A 12,183-nucleotide genomic window follows, 5' to 3' on the forward strand; every position below is an offset into this window, starting at 1 on the left:
GATGATGATGATAACAGGTCATTCCACATTTGTCGGCGATCACAGCTGCGTTCGGCGAGCTCTTTTGAAAAGAGGATGTCGCGAAGGTCTGCGAGGACCTATATCAGACTATTTTCAAAGCTTTTCTTGAGACCTTGGCCAAAGCTCGAGTTCAGGCTCACTGCCAGAAAGTCTAGCCTATCACGCTATCCGTAGACGCCTGTCAAAAGGGATTCGGTGCTTTCATCATTAAAAACGGTCAGCCACTAGCGCACTCATCCTGGTCTCTCTCGAAAGCACAACATACATATGCACAAATATAAAAATGCTAGCGGTCGTATATGGTTACGAGAAATTCCAGCACTACTGGTTCTGGTACCCGGATGTCACAGCGGAATCTGATCACAAACCACTCGAAATAATTTTGAATAAACCATTGTGTCAGCACCCACTTCGAAATCATCGCATGAGCCTCAAACTGCAAAGGTATCGCCTAGCAGTGAAATACAGGTCAGGGAAAGACCATTTTATTTTAGACTTGTTATACCGTTTTCCGAGTTTACCAATCTTGAGTGAATCCGCAGAAAAATTCTACAATACCTTGGCGAATCTTCTCCTTTCAGGCAAGCTTCTTGAATCAAGCTTTGCAAGAAACCGAACAACCGGCCATACAGCAACTTCGCCAGTAAAATTGAGGAGCCATTCCTTCCTGTGATGGTGGTCGACCACCGAAGCTGCTATTGTGGTATCAGATATATCGGTACAGAGTTTTGTTAGTATGTAACTGTACATCTAATTGTGTGCATGTCATTTACGTGAAATACAAATGAATACATAATCATTTGTTGTCTTGTCTTTTTCTCTTTAGTTGCGCTTTCTTTTATCACGCGTGGCCTTCCCATAGCCAGCGGTGGAGCGAAATGGTACGAAAAGTCTCCTTGGTCGTCATATCAGGTGCGCACTACGTCGCGCACTTCGTCATACATACACAGAGCTTCCACCGAAGGGCTTTTACGACGCCCCTATAGAGACGCGGGTGTTGTCGACACAGCTGCGACGGAGCGTCGTTTAAGCGTAGGTGGCCGTTAAACAGAGCCTCGACGAAAGCGACGATGTGCGTTGACCGGGGCACAGTTCGAAATATTGCACAAAACAAAACACTTTTTTTCTAATTAGCAAATGAGCATATTTTCGAGTTAATTGGCTGAATGACTTTTCGAAGGACTAGAGCTTTATTCTAGCAGACAAATATGGGGTTCTCCGTTTCCTTTCCTTAGAAGCCCATGTATTGACAGCAGATGGAAATTCCACAATGTTTGCTGCTTCAATGCGAACTATGTAATGTGAAAAGTTAATGAAACTCGGTCTAATGTTGACGTCGTCTACGCGGGCACGCGTAATATAATTCGTGTCCAGAGAGTTTTCTTAAAACAAGAATTACGGCCGCTTTCTGTCACCGTACTCCCTCCGTGGATGCCCATGTATTGACAGCAGGCGGGAATTCTGTATCGTTTACAACTTCAATGCGAATGAACTAATTTTGACAAGTAAATCAAACTTGCCGTATTGATGGAGTCGTCTTAGCGTCAAATTTCAGTATAAATATTTTTCCCAAGTACCTAGATTAGATTGAAAGCTATAGAGCATTCGCAAGAGAATTGGCTTTGCCGCAAGGCCTTTACAATTCGCGCCACGATTTTCCGGAGGGTAGCCATAGACAGCTTCGCTGTCATACAAGCACAAGTTGGCGCGACAGGGAGCTGACGTCATTCGGCAGTTACGCAGCTACTTGGATTTACGGGATGAACTATGCATGTAACATCTCATTTTGTTGTAGCGCATGCTGAACAAGGACAACAGAAAGGCACATCTGACACACACAGCGCTTTCTGTTGTCCTTGTTCAGCTTGCGCTACAACAAAATAAGATACGCCTTGAAAACAAGCCCCTGTAGATATCCTCATTACACACGGAACACGGCATTGTTGTACGCAGCTACCGACTCGTTATCACTACCAAGATGTGCGGTGACATACTAGCAGCTGTGAACCACCTTTACAACAAACATTTCAGGTTGCATGAGAACTGTGTCCCCCACTAACCTTCTATGTGTGCCCCTGATCCTTTGACACAAGCTGAAAGCTGCTCTACAGTTGACCTTGAGGCTTAATTAGCTGTACTCATCTGCTTATGGAAATCTAGGTCAGCCTAAGGCAAACAGTGCAACGCTGCTCTGACCTAACTTCTCACGCATTGACCCGAGCGGATTTAAAGAAAGCTAAAGCCATTTACGCACGCAAGTATATCAAAAGACAAGTGACCGATCCAGTTTGCGCTAGCGTAATGCTAGCTGTAAGCTATAATTGCGAAATTAGTCGTATCATAAGAAGCCAACAAACACTGACACCAAGGGCAATTTAGGGGAAATTACTTGTGCTTAATGAATGAAATAATGAAACGATAAATTCATGGAAATGAAAGTAGATGAAAAAACAATTTGCCGCAGGTGGGGAACGATCCCACAACCTTCGCATTACGCGTGCAAAGTTTAATTATTCTGTGCGTTGTAAAGTGTACTCAATGTGCCATCCAAGGAGTGGTTCTTGTTCTTTCGTAGTCGGCTTATCTCTGTTCCGGTAATTGATTTTCCAAAGTTGACCCAGCTGCATCGTTACAAAAAGTTAAATGAATGATTATGTCGTTGTCTTACCCGTCAAGAGAGAAGCGCACATTAATTTAATTTAGATAAGAATCTGATTTTTTTCGCTATTGTAGCACGAAATTTATAAGCGATAAGCGAACAAACTTAAACCGCTCCGTGCGATATCATTAGCACTACCTATGCCTAAATTATTTCCACCGCCCACACAAGCTGGGACAGCCAGCCATGTGCAACTAGTGCGAATGTTCAACCTTTAAATACCAGTGTTCAGGGCCTTCAGGCTACTCTACTTTCAATAGCGATTGAGGTTAATCTGAATCAAACATTTATATCCTATCTGCGTTTAGGACAGACAAAATCAATTGCGATTCAAAAATTGCCGTTTAGTAGCACTCGTTCAGAATTTATTCCTATTTAGATCGATGTAATTCGCGAACTAAAGTGCCCTTTTGACGGCGGTATGAATCGCCTCCACCAATTAGTGCACTCCCCTGCCTTTGTGACGAACGAAGCGCGAATTCAACGTTAGCCGCAGCCAGTGATCGTTCTACCTGTTTCAGCTCGTCTTCCGATTTTAAGCAGACGGACGAAATGTCATCGTCATGTTATTAGTCGTGCAAGTGCTTTGTTAGAATGGGTGCCTGAAGATCAAAAGTATAGCTCATTCTTGACACGCCAGTGTCATTTGCACTAAGTTAATAAACAAACAGAACGCGCATGAAGCAAAGCAAACAAGCCAGCATGGGAACACGCGCCCAGGAAACACTGATCTGAAGCCAAATAGACGAAAAGAAAAGAAAAGCTGCCATGCATGTGATGTGTGACTTTGCTGAAGTTGGCGGCGCACAAGCCCTTCCCTAGACGAGTGAGTTGTGAAAACAGCTTCTCCCCCTTGCAAAGCAGAACGGTGGGTGGGTTTCACAGGAGTGAGTGCAACTTTCGTTAACGATCCATAATTTGATCTTTTCGGCCACTTGTGAACATAGAACGCTGCTGCAGTAATAGGTTGATGCATCAATGACTGTTTCAAATACCAATGATGATGATAATTATTTATTGGCTTCCCCTTTGAAGCGGGCCAGTGACAAATATCCACCTAGCCCACTTGAAATATTCAGGTATGCTGGACATGTTTTTCATTGTAGTATTTTGCAACGAAGCTGTTTATGGCTAGGCTTCCGTGCAGTTTTGTTCTGCGTGGGCAAAAAACCTGGGCCCATCCCTGAGGTAGTGAAATAACTGGCCGACAGCGGAGGAGGTGAAACAAGCTTCAAGCACTCTGCCAAGTTGCACAAATAAGTTCTTGGGTTCCAATAAATATCTTGGGTCCCAATAGAACCGGTATCAGCTATTAATCTGGTAAGAACAGACACTACAATGTGACACGCGTCGGCCATGTCTACGTTCGCATCGTCCTCTCTTTGTCGGCGTTCCAAACGCTTGCGTATCTACTTTCCTTCCACTCTCCCGTAGTGGCGGTCCCGTCGTCCATGCCAATGTGCACAAAAAAGCAAAGTAAATGGGTTCATACCTTTGTTCAAAATTCCGTGTCACCTCTGTTTCGTGTGCTAAACAGCTTCGTTGATAATCCGCCTTCACATAGTGGAATGGCTCACAAGTGGATCCGTTCGTATCGATCTCTTCCCTCCTTTTTTTCACCAATAATGTAAACGTAACGTACTTATCTCGGTTACTCACGGCTTGATACTTCCGTCCACATTATGTCCAAGCGCTTCTGGAAAAGGTTCATTACCTACGGGTCTTACTCGGTGAATTCCTTCAGATTCATTTGGGATATGCTCAGTGGTATCCGAAATTTTGCATATGTATGCAGCCGCTACAGCATGCAACTATCTTATCTTCTTGCGAATATTTGCTACAGTATGTTTTTATCCTTAGGCAACCAGCTCGAGGCTCAAACAGCAAGGCACTGCCTTTGTGTTTTACAGATTTTTCCTGCTCATTTCTTTCTTCCCATTGTAAATATCCATGGTTTTATTACAGCAAATCTCTATACCCCTACCGCCCAAGGAAATTTTCGTGTCGTAAGCAAAAAGCTCATCGTATGTGGGCCGATCACGGAGATTGCGAAATATCGGCCCGACCCGCGGCAGTGGTGAAGCAGGCGTCAAGCACTCCCCATACGTGGGCCCATCCCGAAGATAAAGCAATACTGGCCCTACCCGAGGCGGAGTTGACGCAGGCGTTAAGAACTCCCCATACGTGGACCGATCCCGATGGAAGTGCAATACAGGGCCGAGCCGCGGCAGAGGCGAAGCAGGCGTTACGCACTGCCCGTACGTGGGCCGACCTCGATGATAGTGCAATAGTGGCCTATCCGCGGCGGAGGCGATACTGGCGTTAAGCACTCCCCATACATGGGCCGATACCGAAGATAGTGCAGTACCGGCCCGACCCGTGGTCGAGATGCAGTTCGCCATTAAGGGGTTTAGGATTACGGATTCAGGATAATTTAGGATTAACATTTAGCGTCGAAAGTCAGGTTTCATGCTATTCAATGAAAACAGTGAACAGACAAGTGTGTGGGCATGGACGTATGCGCCGGCGCCATTCCGCGTACTTTCACATGTTCTCTCGTTCCTACTGGTTCCTGTGCGCCTCCCCCTTCCCTCTAGCTACGGTTATCGGTGGCAGCGCCCCACTCCAACGCCTTGACAAGAGAAAGCCTGAGCTCTCGGCGAGTGACGTCACGGAGAAGAGGCCGGCGGCGTGTACGGGGATACGGGTTGAATGAAGGGATCGCGCCCTTATTGGCAACGTTAACCAGAGCGCAATTATTGCTTTTTTAGACATAGTTGAGCAGATAGCCCGCAGAGAACAGAGGGTGTTACAATATTATTTTTTTTTATGCAAAACTATTTACGCGCTGCATTATTAAAAAGCCCGTCCATAAATAATGAAATGGTTCAACCTTAGGAATGAGAGCAAATTTCGGGTAAATGATGACAGGGAGCATGGCTTATATTGAAAAGTCACAGTGCTGCGATCTTATTCAGAGTAGCTTCTCTGCCTTGATTTATCGTCGGCGTCAAAGAGTTTAGCGTTCATGTGACCACAAAAGTTCTTCAACAAAATGTTTCCACTGCACCATAACACATATCTCATGACAATTTCACTGGTGTGCCCTTCTTCACATTCGGGACACATGTATTTATTCCAGTCTATATTATGCTCTAAACGAATAATTTCGGTTTCGAGTCCACATATTTACAACACCCTAAATGAGTTTAGCGATGCAGATACAACACGTTCGTGCAAATATTTTCAAAGGAACAGCTGCCTTATTCCACTGAATTCCAGCTTTTCTCTTCATTGCCTTAGCATTGGCACCCAATATGCTGTCATTGATCTTGAGGAAACATGAACGCCTGATTTTTCGGTCCCTATTTCTAATTGCCCCAGCAATTGGGCACGCAACACTTATTAGGCATATTAGGCATGAACGTAATCCACATTCCGCGGCAGTGAAGGCATGCAGGACACACAACCGCAATCGAAGCGCAAGCGAAGAGAATACATGCATAGTTCACGTAGACAAAAAAATAGAAAAAAAAACATGCGCTCGGAAGCATGTCGTGGCATACCAGCACTTTGTTAATCCCGAAGCTATTCAAGACGCAGCAAGGTTCCCGGAACTGATCGAATTGTTGTCGCCGTCGTCGCCCACTCGGTCTTCCGCGTCTCATTTTCATCACAGCTGTGCCGCTCGTAGCTTCGTCGCACGATGCACGGAATTTTAATGTGGGTCTCTTTTGCTTGACGTAACGCAAGCGGAGAGGGTACAGCGAGAAGGCCTTAAGTTCTGTAGAGGGTGTTGCCCACTCGCGATGGTTTGCGGTTGGGGCGCTCACGTCGTGGCACAGCAGCACGAGATACACACAGACACTTTCTAATATCTCTGGCAATGCAGCGACAAACCTAGGCCTCATGTTTAGCGCAGAGAAATTGGGAGCCATTACGTGGCGTCAATTCAACAGCGTCATACCCATAGTCGAGCAGTATGAATAGCTCGGCGTTTCCATTCGGTGGGCCAGTGTTAACTTGGTAGGTCGAACCACATCAACCACAGATCAATGGGGTAAATGTAAAAAAAAAATAAATGTCTTATAGTAGCCAGTGAATGAGTGAATCAGAATGTGTTAACTCTCGAATGGAAGCTCTGGGAAATGCACAAGTGGCGGTCACTTCCAGGGAGCGCAATGTTCTATTTTCTGTGTTGTGAGCAATAGAACAACTAAGCCAAGAGGATAATTAGCGCAGAGCACTTTCCACACCTATTCCTTTCCTTTATGGACGCTTTCACCGCAAAGTCCGTTTCTGCATGGGCAGGTATGCAGTACTCGGGAAACTTTAGCTATGAAGCTGCAACATGTGCATAATTACTTAATTTGCGCCATACGAGAAGCCGTGTCATCAGCGATTTATGGGAAGCGGCTTTCTTGCCGTTTCCCACCGACCGCTCGATGGCTCTTGCAAGTCAACCGCCTGACGCACCTGCGCGTCCCGGACCCTCGCGGGTGACGGAGACGCGCCGCCAGGACCTTGACAGCATGGTGTTTCAAGACTCCGCTGCTCACAACCTCACGACACCAAAAGGACCCAGCGACCAGAACGCAGGGACAGAGAGCCAAAGTCAAACAGATGGGGATTGGCAGACGCTCCTCACGCTTCGGCAGAAAAAGAAGGATGCGAAAGAGGAGAAGACCAGAGCACTGGAATATTCGGGGACCTTGAAGAATCAGCAAGTTTCCGCTTGTCAAGCAGCCGGAAAATCTAAACACAAACCAGCATACAGGCGGTTACCCCCCCTGCCAAAGGATGATTTTAAGATAGTGGTGCGACCGCATCAAGTGCTACCGGTCAAGAACCTGGCTAGTCCACTACTGGCGGATGCTGTGATTGCTACATGCAACGGGAAAATATCAGGTGAGCAATTTCGGCTCAGAATCAAGCCGGGCTCCAACATCTTTATCGTGTCCACGCCGCACCAGACAGTGGCGGACTACGTTAGACGTATTGAAATGCTCAACATCAACGGCCGGCCTCACTCGGTCAACGCCTATGTAGCGACAATTGACGGGACAACCAAGGGTGTCATTCACGGCTTGGACCCGCACACGACGCCTGAAATGCTAAAAGCGAATCTACGCATACGCACGCAAGGGGTGCAAATTCTCCAAGCGCGCATGTTTTGTAACACTAAAACGGCCGTTATCACGTTTTTTGGAGGTATTACACCGCGGTTCGTCTACTACAATGGCGGAGAACTTGCTTGCTATCCCTTCAAGATTACCACTCAGGTGTGCAAAGTGCGTCACCAAATTGGTCACCGATTGGAAGTTTGTACCCAGCCACACATTCCAGTATGTCGTACATGTGGACAACGGGACCCTGTAGCCGGACATGAGTGTGCTCCCAAGTGTGCAGCCTGTGGGGAGGGTCACATGACAGGAGACCGAAGTTGCAAAAACGTCTCAAACCCCAAAGCAAAAAAACGCCGAGGACTGGCGTTCAACGGACTACTCGGAAGGACAGCTCAACGAAGCCACCTCAACGCCTACGTTGGTTCAGTTCCGATGATGGAGAATCCGCATCCGATCCCTCACCGAAGGTATCAGAGACTCGCCGTCGATCCAGGTCAAGATCTCGGACCCGAAAGAACTCTAATCCCAAAAACCCACCTCATTACCAATCACCAAAACCGCCTAAATCGGGGGCTTTCGGCACTGTGACCAAGCAAGCGCCACAAGATAACACGGTAAGCTGGGCACGAGTCGTTTCTCCTACTGCTATTATAACAGAAAATCCCGAATATCGGAAGATCATTAACGAGAACAAGCTCCTCCGCGAGAGCTTGGCAGAAATTAAGCGAGAGTTGGCCTCCCTCAAAGCTAGTCGCTGTACCGAAACGAACATAACAGCGCATACTAAAGCGGCAGGCATGCGTCTCGAGGTTATAACGACGCCGAATTCTGTAGAGGTTACACTCCAACAAGTTGTGCATCAATTACAAACTATGCAAAATTTTCAGCAGCAGATGTACGCAGAATTTCAAAGCCTAAAAACTTACGTCGATGAATCTGTGGCCAGTGCAAAGAGCGCGGCTCGTAAGCGAGCCAGCATTAGCCCCAGCGCTCAATCTAACCGTCGTCCGCCACCCATATCGACGTCGGACAGCGAAAGCACTATTCATGGCGAGTAGAACGCGAGTACATCACGAATATCTCGAAATTTGGCAATGGAACTGCCGCACCTTCCACAAACGGGCGGCAGCTCTACAACAGTACATTAACACGGTGCCAGTCAAGCCTGATGTTATTTGTTTGCAACAGATCCGTAACAAGCCGGTCACGTTGACTGGCTACTACACGATAACCCACCCAGACTACCCTAAGGTCGCGACGATGGTGCTCAAGGACATAACAAACAGTATAGATTATCTGGCGACTAGCAGCATCAACCATCAAATTGTAACAATACTACCGCAGAAGCGTAGCAAGGCAAAAACCATACTCACGAACGTGTATAGCCCACCTAAAGAAAGGAGGGCCGATTTCGAGGCCATCATTCGGTACGTCATGTGTCACTCCGGCACCCAGGATAGACTACTGCTTCTTGGGGACTTCAATGCTCCTCCCACCAGCTGGGGTTACCGAACAAACATCCCCAAAGGCCGGGAGCTCGAGCGAGCGACCGAAGCATATGATCTCCAACTCATCCATCTCCCTCAAATCCCGACAAGATTAGGTAACAGCGTCAGTGCAGACACCTTTGCAGATCTCACATTCACAAATAATGTCAACGAGGTATTCTGGACCAATCTAGGAGAAAATCTAGGCAGTGACCATTTCATTATCAGTGTGTCGGTAGGCTCCCCGAAATTTCGGCGACCCTGTGGCCAGGTGGTAATCACGAACTGGGTAAATTATCGCAAAATCCCCATACCTGAGATATCACCTGAGAACACTGAAGAGTGGGCAACACACATACGAGACGCTCATAAAGCAACATTTAAGCGGCTAGCGCTCACAGCGGAAACGCCGGTAGTTGACAACCATCTGCTACATATGTGGGAAGCCAGAAGGGGGCTAATTAAACGATGGAAAAAACAGCGACTTAATCGCAAACTGCGCCACAGAAGTGCTGAAATATCAGAGCGGGCAAACGCTTACGCAGAGCAGTTAGAAACAGCGAGTTGGGCGAGCTTTTGCGACTCACTTCGCGAAACGTTACACACCTCCAAGACATGGGCGATACTTCGCAGCCTAATGGAACCAGGAAAAACAAAAACGGCCAATAACCGCACTCTTCAAAAACTTGCCGGAGAATTTTAAGGAACAGATCAGGCCCTCCACACTAAGCTTAAAGAGAAGTACGTAGAAGCAGTAATCACTCCCCCATGCACCTTGCCATACCAAGGGCAAGAAAACGCGGTGCTAGACGCTCCGATAACTAAGGCAGAACTTTTCGCGGCAGCGCAAGCAGCGAAGAGAAATACTGCTCCAGGACCAGATCAGCTCACAAATGCTATGATCCGGAACCTGAGCGACGAGCACCTAGAACAGCTTACCCGGTATTTTAATGAACAGATATGGGAGAGGGGCGTAGTTCCGCAACAGTGGAAGGAGGCCAAAATCGTGCTTTTTCCGAAAGCAGGAAAACCTCATGATCTACAAAATCTCAGGCCGATATCACTAAACTCCTGTCTTGGCAAATTATTTGAGAAGGTGATCCACACACGTCTCACGTCTTACATTGAAGACCGCAACCTATTTCCCACTAAGATATTCGGCTTTCGCCAACATTTGTCGACACAAGATGTTTTCCTGCTACTTCGCGAAGAAGTTCTATGCAACACCACGGTTGGTGCGGAACATCTCGTCCTGGCTCTTGATTTAAAAAGCGCATTTGACACTATTTCACATGAACTTATCTGAGCTAAGTTACATCGGTTGTGGACAAAGAATCTATGATTACACCCGCTCTTTCCTGACCTCTCGCATCGCGACAATAGGCATTGGCACTACGCGCTCAGACCCTTTTCCCATGACCAATAGAGGTACACCGCAAGGGGCGATACTCTCCCCCCTTCTTTTCAATATCGGTATGAGACGCTTAGCCAAAACACTGGACGTCATAACTGGGCTAGGGTACGCGACATATGCAGACGATATTACCCTATGGCCACCCAGCGGCTCGTTAGGACAAAAAGAAGAAATCCTGCAAGAAGCAGCGACCGTTGTTGAAACCTTCGCTCGCAGCAGTGGAATGAGCTGCGCTCCCGATAAATCAGAATTTATCAGGATACGAGGTTGAGGCCGTCAAACTCACGAGCCGGTGAACCTCTTTCTAGGAGACAGCCAGATAAAGGAGGTCCAGAAAATGCGAGTCCTCGGACTGTGGCTGCAAAGTAACAAACGAGTAGACCACACCATTAACACCCTTAGGACTACGGTGAAACAGATCTCCCGTATGATCCGTAGAGTAACTTATCACCGAAAAGGTTTCAAGGAAACAGACGATCCGGCTCGTTCAGGCTTTTGTGCTAAGTCGTCTCACATATAGCCTCCCTTTCCAGGACCCCACGAAAACAGAACTAAAGGCCCTAGATGCGTTGATTAGAACATCGTACAAATCGGCTCTCTGCCTACCACAGGGATCCTCTACTGAACGCGTGCTGGCCCTCGGGATTAACAATAACTACGAGGAGCTACGGGCAGCGACGCTCATATCTCAACGGGAGCGGCTTAGCTTAACCTCCTCTGGCAGAAAATTACTTTGCCGCGTGGGCTACCCTACTCGTCCACATTATGCGGGAGAAGAACTCCAATCTCTGCCCAGAGTCCTTCGTGAAAGGATCATAGTAGCCCCAATCCCTAAGAACATGAGTCCAAAATACCACCAGGGACGTAGAAATGCTCGAGCTCGAAAGTTAATGCAGGAATTCGGTGGAAATCCGGATACAGTCTACATAGATGTGGCTCGATGTGGTGCTTACAAATATGCCCTCGCAGTGGTAGGAGCGGCCGCAAATCAAGGGCTTGTGACTTGTGCCACGGCTAGAGTTGCATCTGCGAATACCGCATAAGCTTCAGCCATCGCGCTAGCTATTAAAACTAAGGACGCTCTGGGACAATCGTCGATAACTCTTACAGATTCCCAAGTCGCTTGTAGACTATTCCTCACCGGGAGGCTACCACACAGCACCACTCACCTATTAGGATCCAACTTAACGCAGAAACACATGATCATCTGGTGCCCGGGTCACGCAGGACTCGAGGGCAATGAGAGAGCGGACGGCGCAGCTCGTGCTTTTGTCAACCGAGTAGCCGACCACTCTGACGAAAACCCCTTTTTACCACGAGACATCCTTGAGCACCAGCGGCGCGAGCGAAGAAAGTACAGTTCACCACACCCTGACCTATCCAGGCAGGACTCTCATGACTGGCGCCGAATACAGACGCACACATTTCCAAACCTTTATTTGAAAAATGCCATTCACCCAACGCTGTACAGCGCTC

The 12,183-nt window shown here is 47.5% G+C and overlaps 1 protein-coding gene and 1 non-coding gene across 2 annotated transcripts in view; one reads left to right on the forward strand and one right to left on the reverse strand.

The window, feature by feature from the left end:
* LOC135908983 (phosphate-regulating neutral endopeptidase PHEX-like) overlaps window positions 1-800 on the forward strand; it is a 49,154-nt gene extending 48,354 nt beyond the window's left edge. Inside the window, exon 3 of the mRNA XM_065440845.1 lies at window positions 603-800. Within this exon, the coding sequence (XP_065296917.1) occupies window positions 603-615 (13 nt within the window). The 3' untranslated portion in view covers window positions 616-800. The remainder of the gene's footprint in view (window positions 1-602) is intronic.
* Window positions 801-3,846: 3,046 nt separating this feature from the next.
* Window positions 3,847-4,038, reverse strand: LOC135909066 (U2 spliceosomal RNA). The gene has a single exon (XR_010566552.1). It is a non-coding gene; the product is annotated as a U2 spliceosomal RNA (small nuclear RNA).
* Between the last annotated feature and the right edge of the window lie 8,145 nt (window positions 4,039-12,183).

This window comes from Dermacentor albipictus, chromosome 2 (genome assembly GCF_038994185.2).
Source record: "Dermacentor albipictus isolate Rhodes 1998 colony chromosome 2, USDA_Dalb.pri_finalv2, whole genome shotgun sequence".
In the NCBI taxonomy this organism is placed as follows: domain Eukaryota; kingdom Metazoa; phylum Arthropoda; class Arachnida; order Ixodida; family Ixodidae; genus Dermacentor; species Dermacentor albipictus.